Source organism: Meles meles, chromosome 1, assembly GCF_922984935.1.
Source record: "Meles meles chromosome 1, mMelMel3.1 paternal haplotype, whole genome shotgun sequence".
Taxonomy (NCBI): Eukaryota; Metazoa; Chordata; class Mammalia; order Carnivora; family Mustelidae; genus Meles; species Meles meles.
Window position 1 is genome coordinate 64,866,069 of NC_060066.1, and position 19,823 is coordinate 64,885,891.

General features: G+C 34.2%; 1 protein-coding gene across 1 annotated transcript in view; it reads right to left on the reverse strand.

Moving 5' to 3' along the window:
* Positions 1 to 4,687: 4,687 nt before the first annotated feature.
* Positions 4,688 to 19,823, reverse strand: part of LOC123932792 (uncharacterized protein C8orf34-like) — a 176,556-nt gene continuing 161,420 nt past the window's right edge. Inside the window, 2 exon segments of the mRNA XM_045991451.1 lie at positions 4,688 to 5,377; positions 14,188 to 14,360. Of these exon segments, the coding sequence (XP_045847407.1) occupies positions 5,194 to 5,377; positions 14,188 to 14,360 (357 nt within the window). The 3' untranslated portion in view covers positions 4,688 to 5,193.

Here is a 19,823-nt window from a genome sequence, read left to right on the forward strand (position 1 = left end):
GCCACCCAGGTGTCCCTATGTGCAGATTTTTTATAATGTTTGGGTAACTGTGGTCATCAACTGCCAGTTTAATTACCGGGATTTCTGAAAGTATCTTGTATTTTTAAAAAAGAGCTACTTAGATTGAGATGATTTGGGTGTTATTTTATTCGGTATGTTCTAGATTTCACTGACTTCCATGGTCCTTAAAATCACTATGCCTTAACACCCCACAAATTTGGAATATTTTAATCTCTAATATGTACTCATTGTACAAATTATTCATACGTACTCTTAGTATGTACTTAATATGTATCATATTAAGTTGTTTTGGTACTATGCTGAATGAATTTCTAAGCAGTATATAAAGCAACATTACAGATAATATTAGAGGATCCACAAATTTAATTTTGGGAAGCCCTTGACTTTTTAAAAGAAGATTTCTACAAAAAATCTTTATTTTAAAGTGATAACTCTTCTATTGTCCTGGTATTTCCAATGATCAATACTCAAAGAAAACAAAGTTTACTTGTTCTTTAGATTGGTTTGCATACTTAATATCACCAGAATATAAGTATATAGATAAGTAAGTAGGTAGGTAGATTTTTTTTTTAACATTTAGGGTCCTTTCCCCTCTTTTTCTAACGTTATTGAATGATAGTATCTATTTTTGACTAATTGAAATACATGTTTTTTTTCTGTAAATATGGGTTCTTTCTGTTTTAAGAAGCCTTCAGCTGGGGGAAAAAAAAGAAAAGAACAGAAAGTGAACATTTAATTTATAAAGACTGGTCACAATGCAAAAGAATTTGCCAAAAGACTGCCTTAATGCAATGAGTTTCTCTTGAAACTTAAGTTTATGTTATATATAATCTGGTAAGATATTGGGGTTTTAGAAATTTAGAAATCACTGTATTCTGCAAAGAATAGCAGTATAACTGCTAAATATAATTACTATATTTAAAACAAATAAAATATATTTGCAATTACCTTGTTTCCTTTTGCTAATACAATATTAGTTTTAATTTTTATATGATTATTTAATTTTATTTATATGATTATACTTTCCAAGACCAGAAAATATAAATCATGACTAGTGTTGCTTTCTTTTTTTAGCATCTCTGGAATGTGATTTTTAGATATTTGTCTCATCATCAACTCTGAGAAAGCCAAAAAATATTTTTTAAGTAATATCTTACACTAAAATGTGTAAGACAAATATTTGTGCTTTTCAAAAAATTCTGATATTTTCAAGGGAGTATAAGTTATATAGAAATTATAAAACACATAATTGCAATTACTATTTCACCAAAAAGTAAAATAAAAATGCATGTAATGAAAATAAGCTTACATTTACAAGCTCAAATATCTATTAAATTAGTAAAGTGTCTCAAATTTTTTATGAAAGTTAAGGAAGTAAAGGATATGGATAGGCTTTTTATAAATCCCTTGCTGTACCACTGTAATTTGTCTTTCTACTTTTGAAAAATTATTTACTTTAATAACTTTTTAAAAATACACAAATTTAATCACTGTGATCATTATATTTCTAGCATAGTTACTAAAATATTAGAGAGTATCTTATATTTGAAGATGAGAACTAATTACTTTGAGGTGAGCTGGCAGATACTATATTCATGTCTTCTGTAATTAGAGCACCAATTTCAGTGGTGCTTAAAATTGTTATATCTTAAAATTCCAGAAATATGGATATTTTGTTCTCTGTTATATATTAATACCACATTTTTTGTGCTCAGAATTTAAAGTTATATTTAAAGCACTCTTACAGTAAATATTTAATCTACTTTAAAAATTATAGATGCTGTATGTTCTATATTTTCACATGCCCAATACACTTGAAATAGAAATCCAAAAACATACAATTAACTCTGAAGAATTAAATCTTAACCAGTACATATTATTAATGCTAGATCCTTTAATAAAAAAATTAAGGTAAGAAATTTTACTTACTTCTACTTATTCAACTAAAAGACTTATTTTCCTCCTTCAACCAATATACTGAAGAAGAATCCTTTGTTACATTAACATTAATAATTATACTTCTCATTTATTTATCACTTCACAAAGAGTACAGACTACCCTTGGACATAATAAATTTTTCAGCCAGTTATACCTGATATAGACAAGCTATACACTGAAAACACATATACGTTATAGCAAACTTATTCTACACAATGTTGCAGATTTGCAAAAGATAATTTAAATACCAGATGTTTCTCACCTTTTACAATGGTTCTACGTACTAAAATTTGATTTCAAATAAGTTTTCAGGAACTTAGCATTTATATTTTCCTCAAATATGTACAATCATGTAGTTTCTCTGGGACCAGGTTTCAAAAAACACGGACTTAAAATTCTTTAATAATAAACAATATGATTGAAGTCTAATATTGAAAGAGCTGGAAAAGTAGACATTGGTTTCTAAATTGATTTGACAATATAACATCAATTAATTAGCTAGGGATTGAAATCTACTGAAGTATTAATAGAGACATAGATGGCTACTGAAGATGTCAGGTCTTAAAATTGAATAACTTAATAATCATTTTATTTTATATCCATACTCATCCATATTAATCATTCATCCATTACTATATCATGACTGAAAAAGTTTTGACTTTTATATTACTGAAATTTTTCACGTAAATCTGTTTGATTTCATGTAAGAGATTAATCATCATCTTAGATAAAAGCATAAGTAAAATTTTAAATCATGAATTTATATATACTACTTTTGAAGAAAACTGAGCCTATATTTTAAATATTTATTTTCTAAATAATTGAATGGATAGGAATACTTGGGTTTTAAGGACATACATTTCACATCCAAATACCATTTTACATAATTAGTGAACTTCTAGGCAAAACAGTCTTTTGGATACAATTTTCTTCTATATGACCTTTGTTCACTGAGACAACTAGGCAATAGGGTTGTATATGGCATTATTTTAGAGGACAGCCCAGGGGACTTGGAACATTCCATGTCATGGCAGAGCAATCTCATGATCTAGGGACCAGCATTAGTATACTACCACTGCCTATGCTGAGATACTGTGGAGTTATATGGAGAAAGTCCAAACTTTTGAATATTTCTCATTCTTAAATTTGCTCAGCCCACAGACTAAAATGTCTAAATGAAAAAAAAAAAAACCCAAAATCCAAAAAAACAAACAAACAAAAAAACCTGAGGACAAGCTATTAACTGTCCAAATTATATAGTCTCCAAAACCTGTCTGGCCTTCAACTTGGGAGACTAGAAACTTCAGAGGAGCTGAGATCTGGAGGGTACCAGCACTGAGTGACACTTGAGTTTCGTAAAGGCTCCTCGGTATCACTGAAGTTTATGATTTCCCACACTCTGTCAAGATACTCCTGAGGCTATCAGGAAATCCAAAGTGATTTGGAGCATGCCTGGATTTCTTCAAAGAGTATCTTTGCAAGTTAAGTATAACTGCCTTCTTGGGGATATCAACTGACCAAGAGCTGTCATGTAAAGGAAGGGAGAGAGAGAACACTATCGGCACAACCCAGTGTCGATGTACCAAAAAGTCAACATTGATGTTATATGGACAACCTCTTGGCCCTTCCATTGACAGTCACAGTTTAAGTCTTGCCCCCTTCACTGTTACTGACCAAAGCAAAGGAACAATTTACAGGCACAGTTACAGAGCACAATAGCAAAAGAGTCCATTCTTACAAAGTGCAAACCGACAAGAGTAATGACCACACTCTGCCTGCTGAAACTCCATCTACTTGTCCTCCAGGACTCATCCCACTACTGCAATTGGTTTCTCTATGAAACATTCCCTGGTCACCATCCCCTACCTCCACATTAGGTGTTATCCCTACATTAAACTGTGTGCTTAATCAAATTAGCACCTGTAGAAAAAACTACTATGTATTTACATTTTTATTTCAAACATTAGAAATGCACAGTTCCTGTAAACAGGATCTACGATTATTTTATTTTTTATGTCCCTAGGACTGAGCACATGGTAAGTGCTTAGTAAACATTGGCTGAGTTGAAGCTGAATGAGGATACCACAACATCAGGCACATCTCCCACATTAATGATTTAGAGGTGGAGAGATGAGATTCCTTAAAAACAAAACAAAACAAAACAAAAAACACCCAGACTTCGTTGTTCTTTAAAAAAAAAAAAAAAAGATAACCTCAGGAAGTGAAATGCCATTGACAGTCTCCTCAATGCTGGAATGAATGCAGTATTAAAACATCAGGAAACATCACTGAGTAAATAACATCTTTGTAGGTCTATGCAAGAAGACCTATACCATTTTTTATCATGATAATATTTTATTTCCATAAACTTAAACCCAGGAAGCTGGTTTAGGAAAAAAAAGTTTAAATTTCTATATATTTCTAGGACTCCTTATTCTATGTTAAACTTATTTGCAGCTCTCAAATGATTACATTATTTATTTTCTGGGACTCCTTATTCTATGTTAAACTTATTTGCAGCTTTCATATGATTACATTATTTATTCCCTTTAGTACATGATTACAAAGTATTTGGAAATTGTTTTAATGATTTAGAATAAAAGGAAAATTCAATTTAAAAAAACAACTACTATCCAAAGATTTATGGTTAAATAAAAACACACATTTACTTCACTTAAGATATAAAGGGTTCCCTACATATACAACACTAATAAGGTTTTTCATGGAAGTAACAAGCCTATGAAAACACTGAAATCTTGCAAACTCTCCTCTAACTTATGGAAGACATAAAACACTAATTTACTAACTGCTGCTCTAAATTTTACTGTATTTTTCTAAAACATCCTTGAAACAATAGGGGAACATCTTGGGGTGAGGGCTGGAATACGTATTTTGAATATATTTTATAGACAAAAGATGTGATCAAGGCAAACATAATCAGAGAATAAAGCAGACAGACTTGAATTTTTATCACAATTGCACATGGAATAAAGGCTGAGTAAGGAGTCAGAAGGTAAAGTGCTGCATATACAAAGCACAAAATACAGTCTAATAAACACTTCACATGCTTAGGTGATTTCAACTTAGTTCTTACATGCAACTTCGTGAAAGGCTAACGTATAAAGTATGTGTTAAATGATTTCTTTCCCCTAAGACAAAACTATTCAAAAACTTTAAAAACTCTTAATCACTACACATTTTTACAATGCCAGAGAAGAAGAAAAAGAGAAATTATTAATTTTTAAAATTACCCAGCAATTCCATTGCATCATCTTCATTATCAATATCTTCTTCTGTTACAGATGGGGTAGGACTGTGGAGAGACTCAAAAGAATCTTGAGAGAGCATTGCTGCCAGAAGTTTCTTATGTTGCTGTTGCTGCTGTTTTAATCCTTTAGTCTTGGGCTCCACCTTTAAGCTGAAGAAATATTTAAATGTTAGTTTTCAGTGATGACAACTCTATTATTAGCTCTGATAAATAAAATAATCTGCAACCAAATTTTCATTTGATTAATTTCACTATGTGAAATTACAGTCATATTAGTAATATCTTCCCTAAGGATAAGGGAAATACAGATGGTCTTCTTTCCTAGACATCCTTTGGTACCTCATAAACCATCTCACAAGTGAGTATAGGTAAGAAATATGACAAACTGAAACTCTGCCCCACTTAAGGGAGGGGGTGCTAATCAGCTCCTACCAATTGTCACCAAGTCATAATGAAAGCCCACTGTTAAAGAATTTTTCTGATTTTTTTTAAGATTTTATTTATTTATTTGACAGAGAGAGATCACAGGTAGATAGAGAGGCAGGCAGAGAGAGAGAGAGGGAAGCAGGCTCCCCGCCGAGCAGAGAGCCCGATGCGGGACTCGATCCCAGGACCTGAGATCATGACCTGAGCCGAAGGCAGAGGCTTAACCCACTGAGCCACCCAGGTGTCCCTTTTCTGATTTTTTTAAAGAGGAGGTAGAAACTCCAAATTTTTATATGAAATTCCTTGACTTACAAACAAATGTAATGGGATAACTATTTTCACATACTATGACAAGATCATTTTTTCAAAAGTTTAATTATTTGAGAGAAAGAGAGAGAGACAGAACACAAGCAGGGTGGAGGGGCAGAGGGAGAATGAGAAGCAGACTTCCTGCTTAGCAGGGAGCCAAATTTTGCGGTTTATCCTGGGACACCAAGATCATGACTTGAGTCAAAGGCAGACACTTAACCAACTGAGCCACCCAGGCACCACAGACAAGATTGTTTTAAATGAAAATTTTAATTTCTTTTTTTTTTTTAAAGATTTATTTATTTGAGAGACAGAGAGAGCATGAGTGGGGGGACAGGCAGAGAGAGAATCCTCAAGCACATTCCCCACTAAGCAAGGAGCATGACACGGGGCTCCATCCAGAACTCAACGATCATGACCTGAGCTGAAATCAAGAGCCTGCCATTTAACAACTGAGCCACCCACACAACAAAAAATTTTAATTTCTATGATTAAAGTAAATTTCCTCATTGTCCTATCATGCTGCCTAGATCTTGGGGGTAGGATGAGGTAAAAGAAAGGATGGATCCAGAACTGGCAATTAAACGTTTCTCAGTTTCTTCCAGTCTAGAGAGTCTTTGTAAATTTGGAAGAGTTTCTTTGTGATAAAGCTGGGATCCTTTGGGTAAATGCTGCCTTTCATGGTTCCCTCTCCTTCAACTTCTCAAGACAGTGTCTGACCTGACAACTTACAAGTCCAAACAACAAACACATAGAGTTTCAAAAACTGTCCTTAAGTTCTTCTCTTCTCTGTAATCCAATTTCTTTTCCTGTTATTGTCCAAAGAAAGGAAATGCCAAATGTCACCCCAAAAAAGAAAAACACATGATATGTAGAGGAAGTCTTCCCCAAGCAGGATGGAAAGACAACACTTTTTAAAGGTAAAGACCCATAAGGCAAATAGGTTAAATGCATTGTCCCCACTGTCTCCAGGCCAAACTGCTGAGGATGCTTGACAAAAAACAAAATAAAGAACCAACCAGATAAATTTCAGGGCACAGATCAGAACATTTCAAGCTGTCTTAATAGAAGTACCAGGTTCAACACTGTCAAAGAAGAGAATGGAAAGAGCAAAATGACATTGCATGTCATCAGTGGGCAAAGATCAATCAGCCCCATCTCCCTGGTTCACCTCCAGATTAGGCTGAATATGTTAGAGAAGGTCAGGGGGAATAGGGATGGAAAAAAAAAAGCTTTTATTTTTCCACACTAATGTTGATTAATAAATGTAGAAGAAATGACAGATTCAGAAAACCACCATTTTGCAACCACCAACATAGCTTAACTCTTCAGGCAAGAATCATCAACAGATACTAATGTTCGTTGCTGAAAGATTGTTGGGGGAGATTGACTGTCAAAATTTTAAGGTGTTTTCAACAGTTCACTAACATTTTTAATTGATTTTTTTGGCTTTGAAATAATTACAGACTTACATGTAGTTCTAAGAAATGATACAGAGAGATCCTATGCACTCTTTCTTTACACTGTTTCCATCAATAACATTATCTTATAAAACTAGAGTACAATATTATAACCAGGATCCTGACAATGATATGATTCTTCAATCTTATTCAGATTTCCCATTTTAACTGTGTGTATTTAGTTCTAGATAACTTTAGTACTTGTGTAGGTTTGTGTATCATATACCAACCATTAGAATCAAGATACAGACCATTTCAAACACCACAAGACTCTTTTCTAACCACTCCTGCTTTCTTCAGTATGCCTTCTTCTCTGTCTCTAATTCTTGGCAACCACTAGTCCATTCGCCATTCTTTTAAATGTATCATTTCAAGAATAATATAGGAACACCTTGGTGGCTCAGTCATTAAGCGTCTGCCTTCAGCTAAGGTCATGATCCCAGGGTCCTGGGATTGAGCCCCACATCGGGCTCCCTGCTCAGTGGGAAGCCTGCTACTCCCTCTCCCACTGCCTCTGCTTGTGTTACCTCTCTTGCAGTGTCTCTCTCTGTCAAATAAATAAGAAAACCTTTTAAAAAAGAATATTATATAAATGGGATCATACAATTTTAAGACTAGCTTTTTTCAGGCAATTTAAATCCCTGGAGATTCATTCATGCTGTTACATGTATCAATAGTCCATTCCTTTTCTTTCCTATGTAGTATCCCATGGCATGGATATACTTCAGTTTATCTAACCATTCAAATTTGAAGGACTCCTGGATTAAATTTTTTGGCTATTATGACTGACTTGCTATGAACATTCATATACATGTTTTTGTGCGAACATAAGTTTTCATTTATTTGAGAAAAGTGCCCAAGAGTACAACTGTTGGGTCATATGGTATTTCCATGGTTAGTACAACTGTTGGGTCATGTGGTATTTGCATGGTTAGTTTTATATAAAAATTCCAGACTGTGTTCCAGAGTGACTATGACAATTATAGTCCTATAAGGGTCATCAGTTGAACATGAAGATTAAGGAAAAGTGCTGGAGGTTTGAGGAGATAAGAAAAGGCATGCAATCATCATTGAGGAGCATGGACATGTGAACAGACTAGGTGAACGCAGAGTGTCTTTGGGCAGGACCAATGATTTCTTGGTGGTCATGAATTCACAATAATACCAGTCAGTGTAGCCATGTGTTCTCCACATGAAGAAGTCTATGCCAGTTCAGCCACAGAATAGACAAAGAGTTAGATTTAAATAAGGTAGTTTTACCACACAAGGAAAACAAAGGACAAAAGAGGTAAGGAAACCAGGATATATTCAATAAGTAGATCAAAATAATGAGTCAAAAATAAAAACTACATGACTGACAAGAAAAACTCATTAGAACCAGTGTATTTGGGTCTTAGTTAAAGCTGGGTACCAGAGGGAATGAACTAGAAAGAAGGTGTAATCAAAGAGTGAAATACATAGAAATTGACACTAGGGTTTGCAGTTAATAATAATGAGGCCTAGATATAACAGAGGGAATAGGCGAAGTAGGGTGGAATTCAAGATCAGTAGTAAAGAGTAGGCAAAAGAAGAAGAGGCTAGGTGTGCGGAAGAATCATTAATGTGGTTATTAACTTCATCAAGATAGGAAGGGTGCAGGGGAAAGTGACAGTTGAGCCAGATGCTTGCATATTTAGGAAAAAGGGAATGACCTGGGAATTGACAAATTATTGCCACAAGAAGTGGTGGAAGATTGCCATGGATAAAACACGAAATTCACAACAAAATACTTTTTTTAGGGGGAAAGGAGACAGCAAGGTCTGCAAGCAGGAAAGGAGAGCAAGGATGACACCTTCTTCTATTCCAACTCCATAACCTATAGATTGTAGAAGTGAAAACTACAACATTAGAGAGAAAATAGCACCCTGCCTCAGGGAAGAAATGCACTTACTGCAGACAAATTGTGAGTGGGATGGGGAGAGGTTAGGTGCCTTATGAAAAAGAAAAGCAGTTAATACTTCAATGTAGTAATTATACAATCTAGGACGTCATTTTACCTTGATTCAAAAAGATAAATTGTAAAACAGATTAGATGGAAAAGGATGGTTTAATGTGGCCACTCCCCTCCCTCAGCTTATCTCTCCAGGTAGAACCTTCCTCCTCCTCCTGATGATCTACATTCTGACCATTGCTTCTCTCCTCTTGACCCCACTCTTCCCTGGGTATCTGACCCTGCTGTATTTTGTTTCACATTCTTGTTTCTGAATATAGGTTGGTAAGTATTAATTTTATCTGATCCCAGGTGCATTTTTTGGTGGAAAACTGGATTTCTCCTCTCTTAATCCATCTCCTATGCTTGTTTAGTTCACCACTGCAGCCTAACAGGTAGAATCTGTGCCCTTCCTCTCGACTCTAGTCCAAAATTAAAGAACTCTCCTTGCAATAAGGCCCAGGTTGTTGAAGGGAGATCATAAAGAGTTTCACACTGAATTGTTGCATTTTGGTTTATGCATAAAAGCTCTTTTTTTTTCACATGTCTAGATGTGATGTTTTTATAATTAATTGAGCAGACATTTATTAAGCGCTTTTCGTATACTAGGGATTATGGGTGCTGTACTACAGAAAAAAAGACATATTTCCTTGTCATTCTCCCCATTTGAAAGTACATACTTTGAATCTAGGATGCTCTTTTTCATATTGGTCTCACCTAGTGTCTAGTACAAATTCAGTTTTTCTTCCTGAACCCCATTTTTAAACACACTAAATAAAGTAAGAATTAATTTAAGAATATGTATATGAGTCTTCAAACTTGACAGATATGAAAATTGAGGGAAAATATATTAGTAGGGAAAGAGAAAAAGGGAAACTATGTAGATTAGAATATTGAACATAAGGAAGAAATGGTATATTATAGATGCATAACTCCTATTCAAAAGCCAACAATGAGCAAGATAATTTCATAAAGGTTGCAGTAAGTGTTTCCCTGAATCTCATTAAAATACATGGTTTGGTCATGAAGATAGTGTTAGGCCATGAGTCCTAGACAGTAAGTTCAAAATGTTGCTGGTCTCATAAGAAACCACCTATGAATCTGTAAGTCCATAGGTAACTAGCAATGTGTTTCATAAAATAACTTTAATTAGGATATGTATTTCCTAAAGAAATAAATGAATAAATGAGAAAGAACAAATTTTGAACATATCAAAATGACCTCATCAACCTTCTGAAATAAATGCATGATTTAGTTACATACTTTTTTTTGGCTCTAAAAAACAAATGTGTGAGTCATAAGGTACATTCTTTGCATGTTTTAGATATTTTTAAGGCCTCTGTTTTTTTATTCCTTTGAAGATTAATTTTTGATTAATCAATATTCTCCCTCCTTAAAATTAACAAGTTAAATATCCCTAAAATACTAAGCTTAATTCAGTCTCTGAAATGTATTACTTATTTTCTATCATGTCCAGAACAGCCAAAATCTGACAATATTAAGGTTCTTTGTTCGTGGACTTCTTAGGTAAAATAGTGCCCTTTACTAATTTTCTTCCTTCTTATTCTGGTTTATTTTCCATCTTGCCATAAATCACTACTTGAATTTATGGTATATATTTGCACAATTACTTCTTTATTATTTGTCTCTTCCTGCCAATTGAGGAAGCTCTAAAAGAAGGGGAACATTTCTAGGCTCTGTTAACAGATACATGAGAAGCAATCAGGAGCTTTAATGAAAAGAAACACTTCTTAATGGAAAGTGAATTTAGCTTTTATTTTAATATTTAATACATATTTCTAAATTATAAGATTTTCTATTCATTTTATGGCATATTTACCATCTAGTAACAATGCTCACTTAACAAATAAAGTCAATTCACCAGATCTATAATATTTATTGATATTATTCTTGCTTTAATAAAGTGGTTAAGCTCAGAGAAGCTTCCTCAGGCTTTCAAGGCTTGATAAGCCTATTTACAAATTCACATTACAATTTAGCTATATTTTTAGGAATTCCATTACCCAGCTTTGGAAACTTTAATTAAGATGGCTTGAAATAGAAAAATATAGCTTGAAACAGAATTATATAGATCTATTACACATTTTTATTTACATTTACATTATCAATGTATGATTATTTTTAATATCTCTAAATGTGCAATAAACACATAGATTTTCCATTCCCAGTAAATGGCTAGATAAGCCATTGCAATTCATGCCAATTGATAGTATTGGAAAGCCTTCAATCATTCCCCAATGTATTCACCTCTCTCTTTTATAAATCCCCATTCTTTTTCTTGCTTAGATCCTTTAATTTCTTTCTTAAACTTACTTAATAGAACCTTATGGAAAATCTAAGAAGAATGTGTTGGGAAAATGCCCATGTGCACAGAACCTTGTCCACATAATTTAATTTCAAGAGATCCACAGACCTCTTGGGTCCATCCAGAGACTACAGAGTGGTCAGGGACCCCATGTCAGTCACTCTTGTCTTATCCTATTAGTTTCTCCATATTGCCCTCATAACTGCTTTCTTTTTAACCAGCACTTAACCCTTCAGTTGACAGCTTTATGTTCTAAAATTGTTGACCCTCTTTATACAATGTTCCCTATGCAGGACCTCAGGAGAAAAGTTGGCTCTGTACTAAAGACGGAGTGTTGTTAATAACAGCCATTCAAATAAGACTTGAGCAATTAACAACAGGAAGAACTGTGATAGGAAAGGGCAAAAAGTTAGGATAGACTATAAACAACCCTTCTTATAAATAAGCTTTATTTAGCAGATGTCTACTCACAGCCTTCTATGTGCCTCCTTCACTCATATAACAGATGTCTATTGGTAATGACAATGTTCCAGGCCCAGTAGGGGAGAGAAAAATGGAAGAAGTCACCTTGAAAATTAATTCGCCTTCTGAAGCCTGGAATACCACTTAGCCTGTTAATGTTTAAGACTGTTATACTACAAGTTCATTACTATTTAAAGGCAAAAGCTAGTGCTCGAGTTATAACCTCTAAAGTCATTAAAAAATTTCTCCCAATTCATTTTTATTCATCCAAATCAAATCTATTGCTATGTGAGTTCCTGTTATAAATTTGGAATCCTGTTTGGTATTAGAAGATGGGAGACATACAGTTTCTAACCCATAGTTTATTGCTATTCTTTAAACTAAGTTCAGGTATGTCTGCATTCTTTCTGTTTTGATGGGGCATCGGAGTGGGATTTCACCTGTCTTCATTTCATAGAGAATACCTCAATTCATGATTTAAAGATAGAGAACAGTAACACTAACAAAAATTTTTCATAACAAATACTTGAGAGAGATCTTCATAGGTTGAGTTTTCTGGGAAAGGGATTTGACTTACACTGAAGGAAATATTCCCCTTTATTGGGTATTCAGGAGGGAATCAGAGATCACTGAAGCCAGGAAGAAAATAGAAGCACTAACATTTGCAATAAATAGCTCCGATTATTATTATGACTAAATGAAAGCAAAATGAAAGTTGACATTTCTCTACTTTACATTAAAGATCTGGCAATGACTAAAGATAAAGGTCTAGTGGGTTTCATAAGTCTGGTATTAAAAATAAAATTACCCTCATTGACAGGTGAAATTGATCTGGCATTTCACAAAAGAAGGTAAATGGATTTTTTAAAATGGTTTTCTTCTCCTTACACAGGACACTTCAACTATTTAAATAATTTAAAAGTTATTTCTCATGGAAATAGAATCAATTCTCTATATGCCTGAAGCACATTAATGAGTATTCTGAATTTCCTTCCTTCTAGCCAAGTGATAAGTCAAAGTAAAAAAACCCCTGAAAGCTATTACATTGTAGAAAATACAATTTTCTCCTTGAGAAAGAATAGTTACTGGTTGCTGCTAAATTTAATGTAGGAAATACAAAGTTACTGTGGCTATGCTATGCATAGGAAGAAGTTTTCTGTGGTGGTCAGCTAGTAGCGCCCAAAGAAAGTTGTGGCGCTCTCACATTCACTTCACGAGCATTTAAATCCATTTTCTCAGGCTTGTGTAAGTCATGCTTCCATATGCTTTTTCACTCCAACTTCTTGTGGAAGTTTTCATTTTGGGATTTTACTCAGTGCAGTTGGTATTACAAAACAAACAAACAAACAAATCCTGAATATACTTTTTTCTAATAAATATGATCTGGACATTTCAAAACTGCTTCACTTCTATCAAAATCTCCTACCACTCACTGTTTTGAGCATCATAAGACTAAGTGAAATATGGGCTTTCAAATTCACAAATCATAATTATAGAATATGAAAAGAATAATGTTCAATCATAGTTACCAATTCTAAATGTAAATGGTTCTAAACCAAGGTTTTCTCTCATATTCACCATTAACTCTGCTTCATGTGGTCTATAATACATTTAATAGTTTTCTTCTTATTGATCAGTTACATCTCTCTAGTACATGAGAAGCCCTTCATCTCCAGTTCTTAATAGTCAGCCACTCCCTGCCCAGTATTATAGTGGGTCTTGAATGACAGCCTATGTCTTTGAAATTATTTCTCTAGTTGGTTTTAGTAGCAAAGAGATGGTGATTTTCTTAGATAAAAAGAAAAAATTAAGACCAAAATCTGAAAGCAAATCCGCAAAATTTTAATTTTAAAACAGAGAAATTAATGTTCAACATATGTGGAACCCAACATAATTTTCTATATAAAATTGCTAAGTTATTTTATCAAAATCACATCCTTGGATTTATTTTCCCATTAGCTTTTAACAATCAACAATACTCAGAATCTAAGAAGGCATTTCATCTCACCTTCCTGCGGGGCTAGAGCTATTATCTTCATTTTCCCATTGTTCATTTTTACTTCTTGGAACTGGGGGCTGTAGCATTTCAGCAGCCAGTGGATCAGCATCATTCTCTTCTCGACCAATCCATTCTCCAATCACACGGGGTCTCAGAAGAGAAGAATTAAATGCCACTGTTTCCTAAGAAGAAGAAAAGAATGTACTGACTCAGAAGACTTATTCTTATTCATGGGACAACAGGGAAATAATTTTATCTAGAGTTTTGACTGCCTCTGCAAATCAAAATTTTCCTTTTCTCTTTCTGAACTGACTCAAAATTTGAGGTCTCTCCATTTCTATTAGATGACTTACTCTATGTAATTTGTGCTGACTCCTGAAGGTCACTGTGACAAAGGATCCAGGAGTGAAATCTTAGATTTGGATTTGGAAGGCTGCGAGTGTATTCTCAGGAAGGAGGAGCTGAGACTAGCATTCGTGACAGAAGGAAAAGTGTGTGGTAAGGCTCTCACACTGAAAAAGCTCAGAGTTGCTGGGAAATGGTAAATAATTTCTTAGGAGGAAACTGGTGTGAGGTCAGGGAATAAAGTCAAGAAACGATGGTGGAAGGATGGATTGCCTCTGATTGTGGAACTGTCTGAACTTGTAGGGATCCAGTAGAGATTGGAAGCAGGGCAGTATCAATGACAGGCATGGTGTGTTAATTCAAAAAATGTTAAAGTGACCTCTTTTCATAGATTTTCATATGATGTGGGTCTTAAAATGATACTTAAACTACTTAAATCATTTAATAATTTGAAAGGTAATAGAATACGGAATTGTGTAATTGCTAGAGATATCTCAGTAAGTGGGAAAAAAGGTTAAAAGCAATGTCTACTCTAGGATCTTAGTTTTGTTTTAAAAATTCATATGGGGGGTGGCTGGGTGGCTCAGTGGGTTAAGCTTCTGCCTTTGCTCAGGTTATGATCTCAGGGTCCTGGGATCAAGCCCCGTATCAGGCTCTCTGCTCAGCAGGGAGCCTGATTCCCTTCCTCTCTCTCTGCCTGCCTCTCTGCCTACTTGTGATCTCTCTCAAATAAATAAATAAAATATTTTTTAAAAATTAAAAAAAATTCATATGGGTGTATATCAATATTTTGTGCTGGTCTCAGCCTCTCAATAACCAATGTTGTGGTTCTTATGATTACAAGATGCCCTTCAGCAATAGCCATCAGGAGACTTTGAAAAATTAAAAGTTTATTGTTTAGGGGCACCAGGGGGCTCAGTTGGTTAAGCAACTGCCTTTGGCTCAGGTCATGATCCCAGAGTCCCAGGATCGAGTCCTGCATTGGGCTCCCAGCTCCACAGGGAGTCTGCTTCTTCCTCTGACTTTCTCTGCTCTCATGCTCTCTATCACTCTCTCTCTCTCAAATAAATAAATAAAATCTTTTTAAAAAAGTTTATTGTTAGTAAGACCTGTAAAGTATACAGCACACCTGGGGGTCACACAGTGAAATCACAGGTAGAGAGAGAGTGAAAGAGAGAGTGCTAGCAATCACAATGCTGGGTTTCTGCTTTTATTGGAGTTGAGGGTGAAAGCCTAGGGTTTAGTGGGCTCACTCTTTAAAATTTAAAAAATAAATCAATTTAAAAAATGGTCAGTTTAGAAAATAAGAATGGGAATTAAAAGCTTGGGGAGAGAAAAAACAAGTGGCCCAAATCGTCAATAATTGAAATCAAACAAGATCTCTAAAAAAAAAAAAAAATCTTCAGCCAGGGGAGGTGGCTGGGACCTTTATCTAGTCTACTGTGGCTAACAGTGTGTTTATTGGAAATAGCCATCTTTGAAGTAGACACTTTAACAATCAAGGCTTAAGTGGGGCACTTGGATTACAAAAAGGAAAAAGACGAACCAATTGTTAGAGTTTAACTACAATCCATCATTCATACACTAATTACTCATTTATTAATTTTCTCATATTTATTAAGACCCACTGTGTGGCAGATCTGCTTTATTTGTTGGGAAAAACAACAGTAAAACCATAATTTGGTGGTTTTATCTGAACATAGACTACAGGTAGTTTTAGTTTCTTCTTTTTGTGTTTCTATGTCTCTGCAAACTTATGATAAATATATACTTGTCTTATAATAAGAAAAAATGCATTTTAAAAATAACCTGATGTGAGAAACATAGGCTTGACTTAAACTATGTTTCCTTACAGTTTTTAGTATTACGAGAGTTCTGAATAATTTCTTAAAAATTCAGACCTGGTCTTCTGAGTCTTTACAATTCTCCAAAATATTATATAAATACAACACAATGCATATATGGTATAACAATAAGTACAATGTAATATTAATTAGTATACAAATATAATACCAAAGGCAACATGTGAAATATGATTAGGATATATTTGATGGATTTATCCAAGTGATAAAAAGGTACAGAATGTACTTGGATATCTTAATACTGATTTCTTAACCCCCATGAAAATGTTCCAGATACATTATGGTAATCAGTATTTGTATAACAGCAAATAATCTGAATTCTTTCTGTATTTATGTCTCCATAGTCAGGAAATCAAAGCACTATAATGGTTTTCTGCTGTGAAATCATGCAATCAAATTATTGTCTTGAAATTACTAGAAAGACACATTCACTTATCCCAATTTAATATCACTTGAAGTATAACAATTAAAGTTAACAGCAATATTGTTAGATTTTAAACCTATATTTGTTTTTAAAAGCAAACTGAAATAAAAGCATGTTTTAGAATTTAAAAAAAATTATAAACATATTTATAGCCTCAGGATCACTTTTGGCCTGCATCTGAAGTGTTACTTATTTTGTGAATTTCACTTTCTCCAAATGTAAAACAGTGATGATGGGAATTATAAACCTACTGTATCAAATGAGTTCATAGGCAGCACAGTTAAACCACAGAATTATGTACACTTGCTAGATACAATTATTTAAGGATGTGGACTATATTAAAACCACTTCTACATGTGTGATATATCTGGGGGGAAAATGGTAAACAGAAGTGCAAGAATGGGCAAGTTGGGTAAAAATAAATCCTCGGTTGTCTATATGGGCAGAGTAACAGAACGGAGACTTGATGAGACAAATTTTCAACCTCCGAAGTTTATTTTATAGATAGAATATTTAAAAAGTTGGATTATTAGTTCAATGTTATTAATCTCATTTATGTAATAAAGCAGAATTTGGCTTGGAGATTTGTCCTATTATAGATTCAACAGATAAGAATGAGGACAAAGAGACTGACCACTGTAACAACAGGAAGGAGAGGGTTTGGACACTGCAAATGAAAAATGCGAAATAGAGGGGCGCCTGGGTGGCTCAGTGGGTTAAAGCCTCTGCCTTCGGCTCAGGTCATGATCCCAGGGTCCTGGGATCGAGCCCCGCATCGGGCTCTCTGCTCAGCAGGGAGCCTGCTTCCTCCTCTCTATCTGCCTGCCTCTCTGCCTAGCTGTGATTTCTCTCTGTCAAATAAATAAAATATTTTTAAAAATGCGAAATAGAATTTAGAGGTGAGTATGATCAAACGTTGAGAGCTGAAGAGAATCAGAAATAACTCCCTTGTTGTTTACTGGGAAATTAAATAAAATGATAGATGCCACTGCTGTTGGAAAGTGGAGCGCAGAGAGGATAAATCGTTTGATATGCAGCCTATTTAACACTAGCTGGCAGCAGAAATTTCAGTGAGAAATAGCTGATGAACAAAACAATATAAAGAGCTGCAAACAGGGTCAAAGGAGTTAGGAAATGAGTATTTTACAGGTCAAAAAATGGGACCCTGCTTTTTCTATTTTTCAGAATGATTAAAGCTATCTATGCCTTTTTAAAAATATTATAGCTATAGAAATTACTGAATGTAATCTATTACTTGAAATAGATTAAAATAGTAAATATTTCCTTGAATATATTGCTTATATTTGATTAAGCCAAATAAACATAAATTTTTATGAAAGGATTTCAATGAAGAAAGCAGTTCTTAACACTATATACAATGCATCACAAATGTCAGTACATAGCAAAAGAAATTTGAAATGCCCACCAAAAGCAAGGAAAATATTTCTTGAAAATATTTTAAGTACATGGTAAACTAATAATTTAAAGTGTCAACGCTAAACAATGTAAATCTTAATTATTCTTTAAAAATATATAAACACATATTCCTTTGCCCTCTTAAGGCTAGAGTCTCTAGAGGTTGAGATTCTTAAGCAAGTATGCTTAAATTTAATAAGAATAGCATTTCTGGTCAAAAATTCAACCAAAGATCACAGATTAGCTTAGTATTTTCAATCAGCAAAAAGCTATCTTATTAAAAGCAGTTATAGTAAACAGACCTACTCTCTCCAAGTAGCCTACTCCTACTCTCCTACTGGCTAACTCACAGTGAATTCAACTGCTCTGACCACCTTATCACATTTGATTATATTCTGCTTTTTTTTTTAACTCCACTATAAATAACATATAGTGTTATATTAGTTCCAGGTGTATAACATAGTGATACAACAATTCTACATATTACTCAGTGCTCATCATAGGTACAATTTAACCCCCTTCAACTATTTTGTCCATCCCTCCCACTCCTCTGGTGGCCACCAATTTGTTTTCTATATTTAAGTCTATTTTTTTTCCTTTATTTGGTTTGTTTCTTAAATTCTACATAAGTGAAAACAAATGGTACTTGTCTTTCTCTGACTGACTTATTTCACTTGGCATCATATCCCCTAGATCCACCCATGTTTTTGCAAATGGCAAGATTTTGTTATTTTTTATGCCTGATATTACATTGTATATATGTATATATACATTACATCTTATCTATCCATTCTTCTATTGATGGACCCTTGGGTTGCTTTCATATTTTTGCTATTATAAATAACACTACAGTAAACATAGGGATGTATGTATCTTTTCAAATTAGTGTTTTCGTATTCTTTGGATAAACAACCAGTAGTGGAATTACTGGGTCATATGGTAATTCTATTTTGAATCTTTTGAAGAACCTTCATACTGTTTTCCACAGTGGCAGCACCAATTTGCATTCTCACCAACAGTACACATCTGCACCTCTTGTTGTCTTGTTGTCTCTTGCATATTTAATTTCAGCCATTCTGACAGGTATGAGGTGATATCATTGTGGTTTTCACTTACATTTCCTTGATGATGAGTGATGTTGAGCAATTTTTCATGTTTCTTTTGGCCATCTGATGTCTTCTTCTTCCTTTTTTTTTTTTTTTTAAAGATTTTATTTAAGAGAGACAGTGAGAGAGAGCATGAGAGGGAGAAGGTCAGAGGGACAAACAGACTCCCTGTGGAGCTGGGCACCCGATGCAGTACTTGATCCTGGGACTCTGGGATCATGACCTGAGCTGAAGGCAGCTGCCTAACCAACTGAGCCACCCAGGCACCCATGATCTGATGTCGTTTTTAAAGAAATGTTTGCTCCCATCTTTGGCTCATTTTTAACTGGATTATCTGTTTTTTTTGGTGTTGGGTTGCATAAGTCTTTATACATTTTAGATACTAATCCCTTATTGGATTATGTCATTTACAAATATCTTCTATTCAGTAGGCTCTCTTCTAGTTTTGATGACTGTTTCCTTTGCTGTGCAGAAGCTTTTTTATTTTAATGT